Source organism: Centruroides sculpturatus, unplaced genomic scaffold (genome assembly GCF_000671375.1).
Source record: "Centruroides sculpturatus isolate CEXI.00-Female unplaced genomic scaffold, Cexi_2.0 scaffold2434, whole genome shotgun sequence".
Taxonomy (NCBI): domain Eukaryota; kingdom Metazoa; phylum Arthropoda; class Arachnida; order Scorpiones; family Buthidae; genus Centruroides; species Centruroides sculpturatus.
The window spans coordinates 22,085-36,730 of NW_019386559.1; the positions used below are offsets into that span (position 1 = coordinate 22,085).

At 29.5% G+C, this 14,646-nt stretch overlaps 2 protein-coding genes across 4 annotated transcripts; both read left to right on the forward strand.

The window, feature by feature from the left end:
- The first annotated feature begins 1,787 nt into the window (after nt 1-1,787).
- Nucleotides 1,788-5,156, forward strand: LOC111615304 (zinc finger protein 717-like). Of its 3 annotated transcripts, XM_023356724.1 has the most exons (6): nt 1,788-1,895; nt 2,037-2,417; nt 3,686-3,895; nt 4,472-4,570; nt 4,692-4,772; nt 4,914-5,156. In XM_023356724.1, the coding sequence occupies exons 1-6, from the start codon at nt 1,893-1,895 to the stop codon at nt 5,037-5,039; spliced, it is 900 nt and encodes a 299-aa protein (XP_023212492.1). In that variant the 5' UTR covers nt 1,788-1,892; the 3' UTR covers nt 5,040-5,156. The 3 variants fall into 3 exon arrangements, with proteins under 3 accessions (XP_023212492.1, XP_023212493.1, XP_023212494.1); XM_023356725.1 differs by lacking the exon at nt 4,692-4,772; XM_023356726.1 differs by lacking the exon at nt 4,692-4,772 and having other exon boundaries at nt 4,419-4,570; nt 4,914-5,052.
- A 7,056-nt stretch (nt 5,157-12,212) lies between these two features.
- On the forward strand, nt 12,213-13,752 carry LOC111615306. Its single transcript, XM_023356727.1, has 2 exons — nt 12,213-12,451; nt 13,528-13,752. Exons 1-2 carry the CDS (start codon nt 12,257-12,259, stop codon nt 13,651-13,653), a joined length of 321 nt encoding a protein of 106 aa, XP_023212495.1. The 5' UTR covers nt 12,213-12,256; the 3' UTR covers nt 13,654-13,752.
- The last annotated feature ends 894 nt before the right edge of the window (nt 13,753-14,646 follow it).

The window sequence follows — 14,646 nt, forward strand, 5'->3', positions numbered from 1 at the left end:
CGTTCACAGACTGGCTCACGTATTTGTAAAATCTAAGTGACTCGTACAACATGGAACTCATATAAAACGGTATAATCAACAATGTTATAGGCAGGTCGACTATATATATGTAATATAATATTTTTGTTTATTTTAGAAAATATACATAATTATTAAAACTTTGATAATATATTAAAACAAGATCAATAAGTTTCGAATTTGAATATATATTTACGTAAGATATACATAATTAACACACTGTTTAGTTATAATCTAATTACATAATAGTTAACTGTGCGACAATTCTTGGGTATAAGAAAGGAAAACAGTTTTACAGGTGCTGGAGTTTATTACCATGATCTGTATATTCAGCAGAATTGATTTTTGGTAAGATTGATTATGGTACAATACTGGAATTCTAAGGAATTCTTAATTTTTCTCCCTTCTTAAATTTTTTTTTTATTAGCATACACAAAGTATGTTCTCATTGCTGATCGTGTAATCTCATTTTTGGTGTTGTGATAAAAAGGAGAAATGTCTCCACACCATAGAAGTAACAACATACTTTGTAGCATAACGAAAAACAAAAAAAAACTATGTTTTCTGTGCAATATATTGTTTTAACATTATAAATTACGTACGTTTTAATGTAAAATATTCATTATAGAAAGTAAACTGTCTTACGCGGACAAAAGATGCTATAATTCTTATTTTTATCTTTCTGTAAAAGAAATTTTTTGTATTGTTTAGTTTCCAAACATGCTTTAGATAAGAACTGCTTTATGTTGCTAGTAAGAGGGCCGTGGATATGTAAAAAAAACTATGTACTATACTGTACTATACCTTTATCAATCTACAGCATTTAGTAGTGGCTTGGTCTGTGCACGATTTCTTTTTTCTATCATTAGAATTAACATCACAATCTTTGCCGTGAAGGAAAGGAAAATATTCTGATGTTGATTCAGAATATTTGATTTTGTGTTATTAACAGAAATGATGTTGGTGAGTATCATGACGCTCTCCTAGGGACATTCCAGATGTTTCTAGACTTTTGTTTATATAACTACATTCTTATAATTCATACCTCACCCCCCTTCGTTTTTTTTTGGTATGTGTAGTATATACAGCTTGTTAGATTAAACTCTGTGTTCTAACCAAGCAGTTGCTTTTTCACTTTACTCCATTGTCATACCCTGCATTTATCACAACAAATGATAAGACATTTTCTGAGATAAATGCAACTTAATTAGCATTTAATAACACGTAATAAAATAACTTACAGAAAAAAAACAAGTTAATTTTCTTGTGCATCAAATACAGTATTTAATATATCCGCAAAATCATATAACTTAAGATAAAATATATATGATTATTCAAAAATAAAGAATAATTAAACATGATTAAATGTACAAAACAGACATTAAGATATTCATAAATGTTAATGAGTACATCTATACTTAAAAATACTTTTAAAATAAAAGTATTAATCAAATAATTATGTTAATATAAGCATGAAAGTTTTAAAACCATTTTAAAACGAGCATTTTTTTTTATATTCGAAAGAGATGAAGTTAATTTAACTTGATTTCAGCTCACGTCACCAGATCTATTCCCACTGATTTTTATTTACAGAAAGCTTAAGCTATTGTGATTTATATGTGACCAATACAAATATGCCGTGTTAAATATTATTAATATAAAGTATTATCTATATAATCACTTAAACAAATTTTTATGTAACAAGAATGACAAAGTAGTTTATTTCGATTGTACCTATCTATAACATTCTCATTGGTGCATTATTTTCTTAAAACAGCAAACAATTGATCACAAACAATAGAATTTTAATAATGAACTTTGAATAATATTCTAAGCACAATTGTTGATTTATTGAAAGCAGGATTTAATTTAAAATGGTAAGTGTTAAAACCTATAAATCATATTTTTTAAAATAATTGAAAAATAATGTAAAAAATCGAGTATTTTATATCGATCTCGTTTTTATGCAATAAGACATATAAATAATAATAAGATCGATGTACTTTTTAAATTAAAAGGCGGCTGTTACAAGCGACAGCAAAAATGTCATCGAATGCAAGATTTGTAAAAATCAGTATCGTAACCAACAACTATTCGATGACCATCTGAAGAACAATCCCGCTTGCAGCAAATTAACATGTGACGTGTGTCAAAAACAATATATGTATGTTAAGTCTTTGAACTTTCACAAGAAAACTCATTTAAAAGAAAAGCCATTCAAATGTGATGAGTGCGAATATTCTACCATTTCCAAGTCATTGTTAAACAGACATCAATTAACACATTCAAGAAAACTGTTATATAATTGCAAGTATTGCGGTTGGCCTACTTCGAGGAAAAGTACTTTGGACGGACATATTTTTGTGGTACATTATGAACAGTTGTCTTCACCTGACGAAGTATGTATTTTCATACATTTTTGTTAACATATAACCTAATAAATCACAAAGAAACGATTTCATAAAATGTTGTAGATCTTGTAGTGTCATTTCAGAACAATTCAGTCTTCAAAGCGGTCGAGTTACTTGTACTTATCACAGATTTTCAATCTGTTTTGTTTCTTTTCACAAGTATTCTGATTGTAGCCTGTGCAACGTGTGGTAGCCGAGTAAACTAATACAACGTTTAATTGAAACAAAGATATTAATATTTACATCGTAGAGGTAGAGAAGCATGTCTGACTTTATAGTACCTCTTTAAAAACGAATTAAACACCACACGGAATGTTACTAGAAGAGTGTCACGATACTCTCGCCAGCACATTTATACAAATTTTATTGTTTTAAAACTAATTATTTTGACAATTTTTTTCTCAACACAAAATCACTTTGATCATAAATAAGACAATTATTTTTACAAAACAATGAGATATTATACATTATGCATATTATACTGTTATATTGTATTTATCGTTTACATCTGTTTATTTTAGTTATTTATTACAGTAGAACCTCGATTATCCGACCCAATTGGGGACTGAGGTTGGTCGGATAATTCTAAAGTTGGATAACCGAAAAGTATGAAAAAATCCATTATTAGTGTAGTATATTATTATATCCCAAGTAATTAGTATATTAGTATATCGCTATTAACCTACTTCGCGTTGAATTTTCATCGATGTTAAGCCTAACAAAAACTTTTTAAAATAATAATCGTCGCTATTATATCGTTAAAAATTCGAAAATTAAGCCTCGTTTAAATACTGCCTCCCTTTCATGGTCGAATGAGTGTTGCCAGCTAAAACACGTAAAAATAATATTAATGTAGCCGAGACATAGCCAAATTTTGTAGCGCCACATCACTAGCGGACATTTGAAATTTGCCGACTAGGACGGTCGGTTCGAGGTGTCGGTTAACCGGGGTTCGGATTATCGAGGCTCTACTGTAGTTTAATTAGTTTTTGCTGCACGTGAATAACATTAATTGAATAATGTTTGCTTTTTAAGCCAGACTTTTTCTCTGTGATGAAAACTGTTGTAATCAAAACTATAAACAAATGTTATAGTTTATAAGAGCAGGTTTAATTTATTATAAGTAATATATAAATAGTTTTCTTACGTAGTTTTAAAAATATGTACTATGATAATAAATATAATTTTAATTTTTACTGGAAAATTTCATATCTAATGTATAATTAATAAATTTTTAAAACAATTTTATGGATTAGCTTCCACCGAGATACAGAGATTTAAAAAAATATTCGTGCAAGTTGTGCAAGCAACGATGTCAATCAGAATACGCTTTAAAAGAACACATGAGAACACACACGGGAGAACGTCCATTCCAGTGTGACATTTGCTTGAGAAAATATGTAACTAAGTCAAATTTAAAAGTTCACATGCGAGCGAAACATTCAAGACAAAAATTTACATCTGAGGTAAAAACAACATATGTTTTAAAAAGCAATTGTATCTTGAATATTGTGTTATAAAACATTCTATCTGTTATACTTATATCAAAAAAGCATAATCCTACAATTAACGATTGAACCGATTACGCTTTACTATGCTCATATATCTGACGATTATTTATTGGGACCAAATACAGTACAATCTAATTAAAATCATAAAAATCAGAGCAGTGCATCGCTTGTAATTTTATTCTCTGATGCGGCATTATACATAAAGTTCATCCCGTAATCCACCCAGTTTTCTCTGAAAAGCTGCAAATCAACTATTCAAAATCCCAATTTACTGGGAATTTTCTGATTACAGATGTGCATTATTCGAAACAACGCTTGAAAAATATATTTCTGATAATATTTATCTCTGATTTATCAATCTTTAGTACAATATACAGTATGTTTCTTTAAACAGATTTATATATATCTATGAACCTCACTGTGTGATTTAAGACATATAAAGCGATTTAATTAATACTTGTTAAATTATATTTATCAGGTGATTGTAACTCACCTTGCTTGTTGTACTGAGCGTATTTTTCAATTGTGTAGCAACATCGAAGAGAAGAAACGTCGCAGCGTATTGCAACTTCTGGACAAAATATTGCTCAATCTCATATGCACTTTCCTGCATCAATTTCGTCAACAGAAGTAAGTCCTGAAAAATATATTATAGACGATGATGGACAGAAAACTATACATTCCTCTGAAACATTATTCGAATGTGACCAATGTTCTTTTAGTACAAAGTCAAAGAAAAATTTTTTTACAGCATAAGAACAGTCACACTAATGACGCTCCATCCACTTCAATGATAATTTATGTGTTAATATTAGGACTGTTATCAATTAAGGTGATAATAGTCGATTAATTATAAATCACCTAGTCACTATTTAATCGATTAATGATTAAATGGTTTCATTCAAACGAATAAGCGTGAGAAAAGGATTTACACAGTGCCTTCGTTCAAACGTTAAATTGTTATTTTTGACAGGAAATTGAAGAAACAGAAGATCCAGAAATATTGACAGCAGTTGGACTGATTAGCAGAAGAAGATTGGAGATGATGATGAAGAAAAAGGAATTCTTTAATTTGGATAAACCATCGACTTCGAAATAAACTCTACAAGAAGAATTGAAATAAAAATTTATTATCTTATGCAAAATTCACATAATATGTTATCAAAATTATCAAATTATCTTGAACTTTAAAATTTTTGAAAAAACTTTGATAAAATTAAAAATAAAGGCAATTTATGAAAATTTAAATTTTGTTTTAATTTTAATAGGAGTTTAATAAATAATAAATTAGTTATTGATAAATTAATGATGTAGAAGAAACAAAATCTTATTTAATTCTGTCATGTCCAATCACCTGGATTACATAGTTTGTGCTAAATTATTAATTGACTGTGAAAAATCGGCCATTTTAAATATAAATTGAATAAATTATTGTGTTTAATTAACAAACGGAACTTCTATAGATATAGGCTATGTNTCAAATTATTTTGAACTTTGAAATTTTTGAAAAAAAAATTTGATAAAATTAAAAATAAAGGCAATTTATGAAAATTTAAATTTTGTTTTAATTTTAATAGGAGTTTAATAAATAATAAATTAGTTATTGATAAATTAATGATGTAGAAGAAACAAAATCTTATTTAATTCTGTCATGTCCAATCACCTGGATTACATAGTTTGTGCTAAATTATTAATTGACTGTGAAAAATCGGCCATTTTAAATATAAATTGAATAAATTATTGTGTTTAATTAACAAACGGAACTTCTATAGATATAGGCTATGTGAGAGCTTTGATTTAGTGAAATTTATTTGGCTATAGAACTTTTTCATGTTCGTTTTTCTGGAATCTGTTAATTAATTAAACAAATTATCTCCTTTGAGAAGAAAATTCTATGTTTCATCCCCAACACTTAATAAAAACTGGAAGGATATGATTATATCTTTCCCCGATTCTCTTTTTTTGAAAGGTGACACATCTTCCTAATGTTTCACCCAGAACCTCCGATCGAAATTCAATGATTGGCCCTGACTTATAACAATTACTAATATAAGCATGAGAAGTAACTGGAAAGACCCCCTAATAAAGAGAAGAGAATCGATTACGATCGCAGTTCGTCATCATCGATGGTTCGCCACCTTTAAATTATTGTTCTCACCCGATTGTTTTGGCTACCGTTCAAGCCGTCGCCCACTATCTACTTGTCTTGAAACATCAAGAAACTTTCGCACTATTTTACTCGTTTAAGATTCTAACGAACTTCCTGGCATACCAGCAGTTAATCGATTCGCTGATCCTCCTATTTACAAAGGAACCAATCTGAATTTAACTAAGGTATTTATCAACTCGCGGACTATTGTAAACTGTCTCGCGGAGAGGGACCGTCAATATTAATGATAATAGCTACATTGTAGAGATCCTAATAAAATTATCATCTAGCTAAAATCCGTATATAAGTTATGTACAGGTTTTTATATAGCTGATCAGAGCCTTCAATTTCTGTGTTTTCATATCTATTCACATATGTCATCCATCTAATGTCTATGTCATCACATATATCACATACGTCAACTGTCTAACTTTGTTTTCGAGATTAATAAAAGACAGACTAACGGTCGGTCGGAATGAAGACAGTTAAAATTTATATGTACATTAGTCCCTTCTATAATACGGTAGATATGTTCCTTTTTATATGAATTCGTGTTTTACGATCACTTAAATACATGAGCCAATCACAGCCCGGCACGCATGCAGTTTACGGCCTACGGCTTTTTGAAAAGTTTTCTTCAATAAAATTAATCGATTCTAGATTAATTCGACTCAACATTTCCAAAATACGTATAATTTTTTTCAAAATAATCCATATAAACTATCCTATAAACAAAAAATTGTACGATTACTTACCGAATGTGCACTGTTCGACGACGCTATTGCTTAAGCTTGTTTTCGTTGCCGAGCGGCTCATCGAACGGCGTGAGCGTGTTTTCTAATAAGTTATTTTTCTGCGAAAAATTCGCTTAACTTCGGAGACATCATTAATATAAATATGATTTTTATGGACGTTAAACAATAAATGTTTTTTAGTAGATCCGCTGCTCGTTTAAACTCAATGGTTTGTGCAATATCCGCTATTGGTCTAGATTAGACCAATCCTGTCGCGACACGAGTCGGTGATGACGTTTTACTGAATTATACGAGTTTTTTAGCGTGTTTGTACGAATACGGTCGCAATTTTTTCGCCGTTATATACGAATGCGTATTATATGAAGCCGTTTTATAAGGGGGTCTACTGTACTATTTTTTAAATTGCAGCGCAATATATAAAAAATAATATTTTCCTTCATTTTAGATAATACAGTATAAATAATTATTATAACTTTTAAAATACGTTAAAACAAAATCAATTATTTCCGATCTTAAATGCATATTTAGGTAAGATCCATTTACATAATCAACATATTGTGTGAGATTCTGAATATTTGGAGATTAATTATTATAAAATATTATAAAAAAACGATTTATATCTTTGATAAAATTTTAACAAAGCGGATGTACTGTACATTTTTCGTTTCCGAGAAAGGGAGAAAACGAACTTTCTTTCTAGGCTGACTAAAAACTTCTCACTATCTTATGACACTGAGTCAATCACCCATCCGTCCCTATAAAAAGGGGCGTTTTTCCATCATTCGGGGCAGCAGTTGATAAAAGGTTCGACCTGCCATAGAGCGCAGTTCAAGGAACCCGAACTGGCCCTAATAGATCTCCAGAAGAGACAGCCACATAGAAGTCGGCAATACTTTATAATGCACACATAGAAGTTACTCTTCGAGATTCATATTCTCCTCCCGATCTTCTCTCAATACAACGAACGCAAGTCAACCGAAGACAAGAACAAACCTCAAGTGAAGGTAGTGTGTAACAACCCTCGCAATCGCCTCCCGATTAAAATTGCCTCAGACCGTTCTCACGGTCTGAGGCAATTTTGGTTTATTGCGTTATAAGTTTGATTTGAGTCCGAGTTTTGCTGATACGGGTTGTCAAGAATCGAATGTTTCGATGAATTATTGACACTTTCTATCCTGTATTGCTACTGGTCTTACCTCATAATTTCATTAGTTTGACAGTTTGTTATTATGACTAATCGCCTGTTTTGATTAAGGTTGTAAAATAAGTCCTAACTTTGTAATAATCGTTGACTTGGAGAAAGATTTGATCGGGTTCTTATCTGTCGAGTATCGCGAAAAATACGATGTGTTGTCTTTTCCACATCGTCATCTCACTGTGTGACTTGTTCGTTTGCCCGTATCTCGGGAAAAATATTAGACTCGGATTAGCATAATACTTAGATATTTAATTATTATTTTAACTCGAAAAGGTGTCGAAATATTACAATATTGTATACTAAATATAAATACAGTATATAAGTTCGGATTAGTTTTCTCTTGCAATTACAGCACTTAAAATAAATTGAATTAAATTTAATTGATGATTTAAGACCACACAACAAAGTAGCTATATTTATTGATTGGTCTTGTTGTCTACTTCACAATTTTTCAGCTGAAAAATTGTCAAGTGAAAATAGGAAACTCCCGAAAAACTTCCAGTCCTCAGTAATTTTATAAACAAGGCCAATAGTAGACACAGATCAGTTATAGTAGAAAGCCTTCATAATGTTTAAACAGAATGTCCTGAAACTGAACTACAAAAATACACTCAAAATAACATTTATTGTGTAAAAGTACTTTTTAATATAATTTTAAAAATTCAAGAAATTTCATTAACATCTTACATTATTCCTTTATAAAATTAATATCATAAGTTATATAGCTATAGGGGCTATAAATTAATTATATTGTTATCAACTAATGCATATAATGTTTACTTAATATAGGAAGAAATATAAAATGTTATTTTGAATTTATATTTTATACAGGCTATAACAGTATAGGTTTATATTTAGCTTTCTATTTTTATTATAATTAGTATAATAAACTATATATACATGGAATGCTCAGATGGAATGATACTTCAATCAATTTCATTTCAAAGTATAACTTGCTCTTTCATAATACTCTTCTACTCCTTTAGCTCTTCTCGGTATATTTCAGGCTCTTGCTCCACAAACTACCGAATGGGTAGCTTCCCTAAGCAGTAATATTTGACAATCAAAATTACAGTAAGCATATACTGAAAATGTCTTTCAGTGGTATCTTTTTCCAGTCCATTGCTAAAGAATAACATAAATGGTAAATTTTCTAAGGTTCTCACCAGAAGCCAAGCAGTTCCGTTCCCTGAACATTGGCCACTGTCCACGTCTACAACGCCTGAATAGGAGTCAGTTAACCTTTAAAAGACCTCCCGGAAGGCATCCCCCAACAGGTTGTAAGATAACAATCTATCAATCTAAACTTTTCTATCATCTTTACCTATAACTCTATAAATGGAATGCATTAGTCACTCTATAAAACCGTAAACTTAAAAAATGTAAGTATGCATAATTCGTTTCACTACACATACAACACAAAAATAACAGAATCACTAAAATTGTAAACTGAAACGGTATAGATTAACTATATGAGCCCATTCTGGGACAAGTTTACACTCTTCTATATACAAGGTACGCTCTTGTAATAATTCTCTTAGTGCTCTTCGAGCGGAAAGAGAGTGTCTAATTAACTGCCAACTTTTAAAAAAAAAAAAAAAAAATGTAACTTTCACTACAATTAGCATTTTAATTTTATAATTAATATACAATACTGTAATTATATATTATTAATAAAGTATTATACATAAAATAACTTTAAAAACTTTTATGCAACAAGAACGAAAAAGTAGTTTATTTTGATTGTACTTATCTAAAACATTCTCATTGCTTTATGATTTTCTAAAACATCGAACAATTGATCTCAAACAATCGAATTTTAATAATTATTTTTGAATAATATTCTAAGTACAATTGTTGATTTATTGAAAGCAGGATTTAATTTAAAATGGTAAGTGTTAAAACTTACCATTTTAAATCATATTTTTCAAAATAATTGAAAAATAATGTAGAAAATCGAATATTTTATATCGATCTCGTTTTTATACACTGAAACATATAAATAATAGTAATATCGACGTATTTTTTAAAGGCGGCTGCTTCAAGTGACAGCAAAAATGTCATCGAATGCAAGATTTGTACAAATCAGTTTCCTAACCAACAATTATTCGATGACCATCTAAAAAACAATTCTGCTTGCAGCAAATTAACATGTGATGTGTGTCTAAAACAATACATGTACAACTGTGGACTGTCACGTCACAAATGGTCTCATTTAAAAGAAAAGCCGTTTAAATGCGATGAATGTGAATATTCTACAGTAAAGAAGTCAATGTTAAACAAACATCAATTAACACATTCAGGAAAACAGTTATATAATTGCAATTATTGCAATTATTTTACTTCGAGGAAATCGAGTTTAAGCAGACATTTATTTCTGGAACATTATACACAGTTGTCCTCACCTGACGAAGTATGTATTTTAATATATTTTTTCTTTGCTTTGACGTAATATATCACAAAGAAACGATTTCATAAAATGTAGATCTTGTAGTGTCTTATCAGAAAAATTCAGTCTTCAAAGTAGTCGAATTACTCGTATTTATCACAGATTTTCAATCTGTTGTGTTTCTTTTTTCACAAGTATTCTGATTGTAGTCTGTGCAACGTGTAGTATCCGAGTAAACTAATACAACGTTTAATTGAAACAAAGATATTAATATTTACATTGTAGAGGTACAGAAGAGTTTATAGAACCTCTTTAAAAGCGAATTAAACGCCACACGGAATGTTACTAGAAGAGTGTCACGTCAGCTCATTTATACAAATTTTATTGTTTTAAAACTAATTATTTTGACAATTTTTTCAATACAAAATCATTTTGATTATAAATTAGACAATTATTTTTACAAAACAATGTGGTTACAAATATTATAATTATTCGTGTTATACTGTTATGTTGTATTTATCGTTTACATCTGTTTATTTGTATAAATTAGTTTTTGCTGCAAGTGAATAACATTAATTGTATAATGTTTGCTTTTTATGCGAGATTTTTTCTCTGAGATGTAAACTGTTGTAATCACAGAACAGGTTTAATTTATTATAAGTAGTATTTTATTATTTGCAACGAGTTATTCGTTTAAAATCCTCTGTGAAACTTTATTTTAGTACATTTTATGGTTTTAATTCTAAGTTTACCATTCAATGAATAAATAAAATGCAATTTCATCATTACAAATTGTAATTTATTTTTAAAAAATTATGTTGAAGCTAAGAATCAACGTGTCGGGGTCAAAAAGTTAATAGTGTAGGTGCTAATATGAACTCAAAAACCACTAGAGCGATGAAAAATTAAGCTCTAAACAGAGTTTCATTTCGTGCTCTATAAAGTAACTTTAAATATCTTATATACTTGGCCACGATTTTATATATAAAAGATTAATTCATTTACATTACAATAATTTAATGTAAATGAATAAAATCATCGATTATTTTATAAAATAACTTATAATAAAACATTTTAAGTAAACTATTAATAGTGATAACTATTAAAATATGTCGATTTTCATAATTTTTCAATAAAGCTTTTACATACAAGAAATTAATGAAAATACTTTATTNGAATATTGTATTATAAAATATTATATTTCTATCTTTTACACATATCAAAAAAGCATAAACGTGCAATCAACGATTAAATCGATTATTCTCAAATATCCGATGATTACATATTGAGTCCAAATATTTACAATTTAATTAAAATTATAAAATTTAGAGCGGTGTATCGTCGGTATATATATTGTCTGTTACGGTTAATATACATAACGGTCATACTGTAATCTTTCCAGTTTTTTCTGATCAGGTGCAAAACGTACTACTAAAAATTTAAATCTCAAAATCTTTAAAACTGCAGATGAATGTGATTATGTGATTTAAGACATATAAAGAGATTTAATTAATAGTTTTTAAATTATTTCCATCGAGTGATTGTAACTCACTTTGCTTGTTGTACTGAGCTTTCTCTAACTAAAGTAAAATTTTATTTTTTTCGGTAATCACCATTGTAAAACAATGCATGTAATCATCTATTGTATTTGATTATTAGCTTGGAATTCCCATGTGGAATTTAGTGCAATTTAAAAAATAAGAGAAAAATGCTAAATAGAATTGGCTAGTTAATCGTATTTTTCAATTGTTTAGCAATTTCGAAGAGAAGGTACAGTACGTCGCAGCGTATTATAACCTCTGGACAGAATATTTCACAATCTTATATGCACCCTCCTGATGAAATTTCGTCAACACAAGTAACGCATGATGAACATATTAAAGACAATAATAGAGAAAAAATTTCTCATTCTTCTGAAACATTATACCAATGTGATCAGTGTTCTTTCAGTACAAACTGTAAGAATAAGTGGTTACAACATAAGCACAGTGAAACTCATGACGCTCCATCCACGTCAATGGTAATTTATATATTAATATTAGGATTGTTACTGATTAAGGAGATAGTAGTCGATTAGCTAAATGATTAAATGGTTTTATTTGTACCAATAAGCATGAGAAAAAAATTTCGTATCTTTATATAATAAAAAATAAGTTAAATTAGAAGAAAATACGCCTGTACAGAGATATTGTATGACGCGAGGGCGAATTCTCTGGGCTAGCTTAGCATACGCCGCATTCTTAATAAGAAAATGTTTTATTGCCAATATATGTCGTTCGAAGCATTTAACACGCCCAGATTATATCGAAAGCTTGCGAAACCCAGCATAGATGCATTGTGTAAAGGGGCGGATCTACATAGAGATTAATAGGGCTTAAAACCCTGGGCCCCCAAGTCTCAAGGGTCCATAAACATTGAATTATTATAATAAATTTTTAATTCTTTTTTATTATATTATATTTCATATATATCATGTGTAGATAAATATAGTGGGCTTTATAACAGTCCATACTTTTCACATCAAATAACATTTCTCTGCCTATTATTTAGTGCTGGAAAAAGGCCAATTATTCTTATTATAACTTTCACCATGCCCAAAAATTTTGGTCAAGATTCTTCCCTGGTATGATGTATCATCTTTCTGTCTTATAAATGAACGGCTGTAATACAGATTTACATCTTGGAAATACTTCGGTAATTTGAAAATACGGCAATACTTCATAATTTTCCCAACGTAATATTTTCTACTTTCGATTCTAAAGGCAGACAATAAAATCAGAAACTTATAAACTATTTAAGATATAAAAATTATAAGGTATAAAATTCATAAACAAACCTTTCATCTTTGTTTTCATTATCATTACATTCAATCATTAGCAACATTAATGTAGCGAAACAGGTGATGTTTAATCAAGCTAATATTAAATATGAATTACATATATTTATATATGAATTTCAGTAAAGTCGTTCACGAAAGTAAACTTTTTATTGACGCGTATATAACAAAGTACTGTTTATTGTCAATTACTTATATTAATCAGAAACTAAAAGAGAATAAAATGCTTTTTTCAAACATTAAATTGTTATTTTTTACAGGAAATTGAAGAAACAGAAGATCCACAAATATTGACAGCAGTTGGACTGATTAGTAGAAGCAGATTGGAGATGATGAAGAAGAAAAAAGAATTCTTAAATTTGGATAAACCATCCACTTCCAAATAAACTTTACAATAAGAATTAAAATAAACATATATTTTTTCTACAAAATTCACATAATATATTATCAAAATTATCAAATTATTTTGAACTTTGAAATTTTTGAAAAAAAAAATTGATAAAATTAAAAATAAAGCCAATTTATCAAAATTTAAATTTTGTTTTAATTTGTAATAAGAGTTTAATAAATAATAAACTAATTATTGAAGAATTAATGATGTAGAAGAAACAAAGTCTCATTCAGTTCTGTCATGTCCAATGATCAAGAACGAAACAGTTTATATTCCACGTGATTGGACAAGAAACAAATGAAGATATATGTCGGGATAAAAGTCGTTCGTCATGCGATTTCCCGCGCTTTTCCATTCGTTCGACGAACGACGGTTGTCGTCATAGAAACGGCAATCAGACCACTTTTGGAAACCCGACCGTGGATTGGTTGAGAGACATCGGACCATCGGCGGACATAGTGTAGCGCTGCTAAGCGCTGATTGGTGGAATCCAATTCGGCTTCAATCCATATAAAAGGATTGAGTTATGGCGGGAAGTTCAGTTCGCCTTGGACGCATGAAGGGAACTCACGTTTGACTTTAGTTCGCTTAAGCTGGCCCCGAAGATTGTTTCGTCTCGTTGAACTGTAAATGACTTTAAAGATAGTTCGTCGCAAGGTGTCTTTTCGACGGACCTGTTGTAGTGGATAAATGTGTTGAACTTTGTTATAATTAACGTTTTGTAAATGTTTGTTTTGTGAACTTTGTAACTGTACATACGTTTCTTTCAATATATATATAAGTTTTGAATTTAACTGGCGTATGTGGTGTATGAGCTTTACTATATAGTTTGTTTATTATTAGTTTATTAGTAGTGTTAGGTGATCCGCACCGTCACACCGTTAATATAGTATAAAAATATATGATATTCTCTGAATTAAATCCATTTTATGTTGTAATGTATAACGTGGATTCCGTTGTATTCGTTGCAGTTAATTAGGATCTGTAA

Excerpts from the sequence above, each read along its gene's own strand:
- LOC111615306 (XM_023356727.1), top strand. The coding sequence starts at position 12,257 with ATGCACCCTCCTGATGAAATTTCGTCAACACAAGTAACGCATGATGAA. Across the intron at positions 12,452-13,527 it reads ACGCTCCATCCACGTCAATG|GAAATTGAAGAAACAGAAGA; the intron begins GTAATTTATATA and ends TATTTTTTACAG.
- LOC111615304 (XM_023356724.1), top strand. Across the intron at positions 4,571-4,691 it reads CATCAATTTCGTCAACAGAA|CATAAGAACAGTCACACTAA; the intron begins GTAAGTCCTGAA and ends ATTTTTTTACAG. Across the intron at positions 4,773-4,913 it reads TAGGACTGTTATCAATTAAG|GAAATTGAAGAAACAGAAGA; the intron begins GTGATAATAGTC and ends TATTTTTGACAG.